This window comes from Vipera ursinii, assembly GCF_947247035.1.
Source record: "Vipera ursinii genome assembly, chromosome: 2".
NCBI lineage: Eukaryota > Metazoa > Chordata > Lepidosauria > Squamata > Viperidae > Vipera > Vipera ursinii.
The window spans coordinates 63,222,726-63,228,725 of NC_139513.1; the positions used below are offsets into that span (position 1 = coordinate 63,222,726).

The 6,000-nt window shown below is 38.0% G+C and overlaps 1 protein-coding gene across 2 annotated transcripts in view; it reads left to right on the top strand.

Moving 5' to 3' along the window:
- Positions 1–4,680, top strand: part of VGLL4 (vestigial like family member 4) — a 103,926-nt gene extending 99,246 nt beyond the window's left edge. For both annotated transcript variants that reach the window (XM_083353291.1, XM_083353290.1), the window contains one exon: positions 1,841–4,680. In XM_083353291.1, the coding sequence (XP_083209417.1) occupies positions 1,841–2,112 (272 nt within the window). In that variant the 3' untranslated portion in view covers positions 2,113–4,680. The remainder of the gene's footprint in view (positions 1–1,840) is intronic.
- Positions 4,681–6,000: the final 1,320 nt, after the last annotated feature.

Below are 6,000 nucleotides of genomic sequence, written 5' to 3' on the forward strand. Positions count from 1 at the left end.
GTGTGAAAAATGGTCATAAGTCACTTTTTTCAGTGCCATCGTAACTTTGAACAGTCACTAAGTGAATTGTTGTAAATCGAGGACTACTATCTTTTTTCCCTTTTTTTGGGGGGGGGTCAAGTTTTTGACACCTTGCTGGGTGACGTGGTACTCGGACATTGCCTTGTCCTAAAAGTGGTACAATGGATGAAAAGGTTGAAAAGCCCTGTTTTAGTATACCGGTACTATTTGGTTCAGAATTTTTTTTTTCTTGTTTTCCTGCTCTAAAAACTGGGTGCGTCTTATGGTCCGAAAAATATGGTAACTGGATTTCTACCGATTTGATATTGTGCATTTTTAAAGACAACGTATCTTTATTTTCAATAGCACTCGATATAAACAGGCAGGAGAATAAAGAGATGAAAGGTTAAAGTAATATAATAATGGATTTGGGGGAGCAGAAATGAAGTTGTTGGAGTCTGAAATCCAGAGTTTCAGAAGGAAAAGCCACTGGGGGTTATGCTAAGGGCCCATCTAGTCTAGCCTTTAGTAACAGCCAGGGAGCAGCCAAATGCATAGGAGGAGCTCAGCAGAATGGATAGTAGAGGAATAGCCCTCCCTCATGGTTGTTTCCCAGCAGCTGCTTGTGACTCAGGAGCTAGAACAATTAGCCCTTTTTAGCAATGGTAAACTTAATTTCGTGACCAACTTTTCGCACTGATTTTAATAGGATCTAAATATAGCTAATTCAGATTTGAATCAAGCCCCTCCCTTGACTTTGTGTCTGTTTGAAATTGGCTACCGAAAAATAGACTGAAGAGACAACATTTAAATGCCTTTATTACTTTGGCTAGAATAAAATGAACAAGAAATACAAAGGGGGGGGGAAATGTGCGCTTTTAAAAAAACTTTTAAAAATTTGAACGTCTCTTAAATTCTTTTTGGAACCCTCTTAAAAGCCACATGATTTTATGATTTTCAGTTTTCCTGTTTTTTATGGGAACAGTTTTGGGAGCGTACAGAATCCATCTAGGGAAATGCAGCTCACTTGCGTGTTCTCACAGCCTTCTCCAATTTGCGTGCCTTCAAGATTCTCAGCAATGGCCCTGCTGACCAGGGTTGTGGGACTTGAAGTCTATACAAGTTGAAGTTCAGGTTGGAGACATCTGTTTTTGGCTTTTCAGATAGTAATCTAAAATGACAGTTGTATACGTTCTTTTTCTTTTTCTCCCAGCTAATTTACAGGGCCTGAGCACACAAATAATAGAAAAATATTCTGGACAATGCATTCTAATAAAGCATTTCCAATAAAACAGCAATTTATGGCATTATATAATGATATAGGGATGCGGTGGCTCAGTGGGTTAGGACGCTGAGCTTGTCGATCAGAAGGTCGGCAGTTTGGCGGGTCGAATCCCGAGTGCCACGTAACAGAGTGAGCGCTTGTTACTCATCCCAGCTTCTGCCAACCTAGCAGTTCAAAAGCACATAAAAAATGCAAGTAGAAAAATAGGGACCACTACGGTGGGAAGGTAACAGCGTTCTGTGCGCCTTTGGTGTTTATTCATGCCGGCCACATGACCACGGAGATGTCCTCGGACAAGCGCTGGCTCTTCAGCTTTGAAACAGAGATGAGCACCGGCCCCTAGAGTTGGAAACGACTAGCACGCATATGCGGGGGAACCTTTACCTTTACTAATGATATGTAACATTAATGCACACTGTACATACATTAAGAAGTAAATAATGATTACTGCAGTTGTACTTTAAAAGCAGGACAGCTGCAAAGGGAGCTAGATGATTCATACGAAAAAGCAGTGGTTTGTCCGTTTCTTAGTCGTCTTCTGCATTTCCCCTATAGCTACTGCTGCGTGTGATCCGGTGGTAGAAGAACACTTCCGCAGAAGCCTTGGCAAGAATTACAAGGAGCCAGAGCCAGTGACAAACTCTGTATCCATCACAGGATCAGTCGATGACCACTTTGCCAAAGCTCTCGGAGATACCTGGCTTCAGATCAAAGCTGCCAAGGATGGTGTGTCCAATAGTCCAGAGTCTGCTTCCAGGAGGGGCCAGTCCTCTCCTCCTTCCTCCCATCTGGTCAATCATAATCATTCGCCTTCAGTTGTCTCATGAACACGGGACCACAGTTTCTTCATCCAAGCATGAGTTGGTATTGTTTTGGCTGAGCTTGAACAGTACTCAAAACGAAAAGTGTTGGGAGGGATGATATAAAAGGAGATAACAATTCAATACATGTTTTGTGTGTGTTTGGGCTTTTTTTTTAAAAAAAATATAAACATATACACATGCCCTTAAAATTGATAGCAGGAACTATTTGATTTTTAATTGTTTTTAATAATGTAGCACTCTTTTTTTCCTGCCTCAGTTACCAAAGAAACCTCTGATGCAACTCTGCTGCCCCCCCCCCCTTTTCTGAAAACAAAATGTAGAGGCAAGTAAATGGGGAAAAAGATAAGAAGAAAAAAGCCATTCTGTACAGTTGATTGACCCAAATGCTTGTTTGCTTTGATTATCTTCTTGAGGGTAGAATTGTGTCTGGATTTTGTCTCCATTACTTTTTTCTCCCTTTGTGAAGTAATTTCGTATGTATATACTTGAAAAGAACTGTTGTGTATGATTTGCACTATTGGAGGAGGTTAGGGTTGCATAGCAACTTTAGGCAGGATGCTTCTATTCGGAGGGCAAACTGCTTGGCAAAAAGCATCTGGTGTCTCTGCCTCTTGAAAACAAGAAGCAACATTTGTTTAGGAAGGGGAAGTCTCATACAGGTTATAGGTCTTCTCGGTGTAGATTTCAGGTGCTTCATGCTTGCAACTGGACTGCATAATCAACAGATCATGGGCATTTTTTTCCACTGCAGTTTGTTAGAATAGAACTGAGGTAAGAGGGTTCAATAGTGCTTAAAGATGCATGTTTTATGGAAGAATAGCTGGTATCTATTAATGTATAGACAGTAAGAAATATATTAGCCTTCGTTGAAAACTAGGTTTTTTTTTCCCATTAACAGTCCTAGATAAACTTACTGCTGGTACAGTTGTACTCTGATACTTGTATTTGATATTCATTTTGGTAGCAGCCAGCAACCTTGGACAGTCGCCTCTGGTCAGGCCTCAACTGAAGCAGTTTATATATCATGGAGTGCTATGAGATTCAGGATGCTACTATGGCATTTGTGACAATTTTCATGTAGAGAATCAACTGCTCAAATGCAAATTTACTTACTGAAACATATTTATCCATGTATGCTCTAGTTGCAGAAATCTAATTTTTGAGGCTGCTTATAAACCTAGGCCAAGGCACCATACATTCCTCTTTTTTTATAAAGGTGTTACTTGCATTTATTTCATTTGCTGTATTAATAGTCACTAACTAGGTAATAGAGGCAGGCATAAAGAACAGACTTCTTTTAGTAGTAATGGGCTCAGCAGTTGTTGTTTTTTTTAATGCTACAACTCACCCACAATCCCTGCACATTCCAGCAGTTACAACTAGTCCATTTAACAGTGGGTTACCTGAAAAGATAGATGCTGTTGAAAGCATATAGGATAAGGCAAAAGTCTGAAGTGCACGTGATGTCCTTTGGACTCGGTTATAGCATTGGGGCCAGAATTTATATTTTTGTAAAAATGAAAACCACAGTTGGAAAAGATCAGCAAAGGATCTGTTTTGTCTTGTTCCATAGAGAGTGTAGCTGCCTACTTTTAAAAGCAAGAAAAAGACAAGAGAAGCTCCTTGTTCATCACCCCTTTCACATTTTTACGGTCATGTGAATGGGTAGTTAAATGCTCAGTCGCCTTTGGCATTCAGTACCCCACCCCCTGTAAGAAAAGTGCAGAAAAAAAAACTTTTTTATATAGGTAACTTTAAGACCATCATTACGCTGTGCGTAAAGAATGTACAGAGAAATTTGTAGGTATTTTTTTGAGGAACAATTAATTTGTTAATGATATGTAGCTATTTAATTTTTTCCTTTTCCTTTATTGTAATCATTCTCTTTTGTTTTTGTCTGGAGAAAAAAGTTGATCTTTTTTTTGTTGTAGATGTCTGTAATACAGTAAAAGTGCAGGAACACAGTTATTCTATAAGAACACTGCATTAGCAATTAATAGCCACTAGTGTGTTGTTGCTACAGGCTACTGAGCGGTCTAACAAGTACTAATGACTGCAGATGGACTTTGTGGATACAGAACTCTTGACATTTCTTTGAAGCACAAAACTACAAAGTTAAATTTACTTATCTGTGATAAGTAAATGAAACATGAAATAATCACTGCAGTTCTAACTCACAATACATTGACATGACACTTGTGTTGATTGTGGTGCAACATTCTTTGAAGTAAATGCATTGAGGATTATCTTAGTGCGATGTGTACTATATACACAAAACGATTTGGAAGAAAAAATAGTCCATGGAAAATAGAATTATTGTTTAAAAGCCAAAATGGTCGGGAGGGGGAGGAGAAGGAGAAAGGATATTAACCTCATTCTTACGAAGTTTTTTTTCACAGAGCCACAGGATCTACAGTCCAGATTGAACAATGTTCTCCATATTTGTAAATCTTTAACATATCATTCTTTTGTGGCCTTGTTTCACCTGGCAATTTTTAAAAAAGGTTTGGCAGGCCATCTTTTTTTTGTACTTAAAAGTAGCCTTAATGAACAATAAAGTGCTCTTAAATCTTACAACTTGTGAGCATATGGTTTTCTTAAAGTGTAATAAGGTTTGCCTGAGTTAGCAATGCCAAGTCACTTGGTAAGCTATTTTAAGTGGTTCCTTTCAAATAATGTGCACAGCAAACATCTGTTACTCTAGTGATGGTTAGAATTAAATATATTATTAAACTATACTATTAGTTCAAGGATCTATACTTGAACTAATTTCAGAAGATAACAGACAAGGATTCAGTGTTTCTTCTTATTGCAGGCTTAAATAGTGAAAACCTGTATTTCCCAGTCTGGAATCTTAACACATAAGCCCTAACCATTATGGGAGTTACAGTATATGGAAGCACTGGAAGGAAACTTGGAGAAGGCAAGTCTTAATTTGCTTTGCAAATGAAATATTTCGATGAGTGGACTTGCATTTTAGTTGACATTTAATCTCAGCAGAAAATAAAAGGCTAGATTACACATTTTTCAGTGTGAGTAAAGCACAGTATGCAACATAACAGCTGCTTTTGCATTACTTGTAAAAAAAAGTACATAATACAAGAGATACAGATTATTTTCTGAAGATGGGCTCCAGCACGAGTCCAAAAGATTGGAAGACAAAACCTCTGAGGTCCCAATGACTGACCCACATTGGATCCTGCAACATTATTCTGGGACAGGGATATTGACCTTCATTTGTGACAGATATATTGATCAGTAATGACAATTATTTCTTGTACTACAAATCAGCCCACAATTATTTCAAGCTATTTGAATGTTTCATATCATACAATACAGTGCATTTGCTCCCTGGAAATCTTACAAATTAACAAATCTTACAAATTGTTAATATACAAGTTAATTAGCTAGTACCAACTTAAGTTCTTTCTCCTCCCCCAAACATTATGTTCTTTAATGCCTCCCTCATACAGTTGTAAGGATTCAGTCCACATATTTTATGTTCCTACATGCTTCTCTTCCTTGAGGTTAGATTGAGAGCCAAAGAATGAGACAACAAATTTTAGATACTTGGTCCGTTTTCATCTGAAGAGGATGTGTTTTCATAACATACTGACAAAAAAAACCCTTTAGTGAATGAAAAACTTTAAACAACTCACTCTGAACAGGGTTATGGTATTATCCAGTCCCAAATATGGAATTTGCAAAATATGATAGGCCTTTGGCTACACATTTTATACTAAATTATCAGTAACCAAATTAGTAGACCAGTGAAACGCTGTGGACATAGTATACTTGATTTCAGTAAGGCATTCAACAAAGACCACAATCTACTGCTTGGTAAACTAGAAAAAGGTGGAATAGACAACATCACCACCAGATGGATTTGTA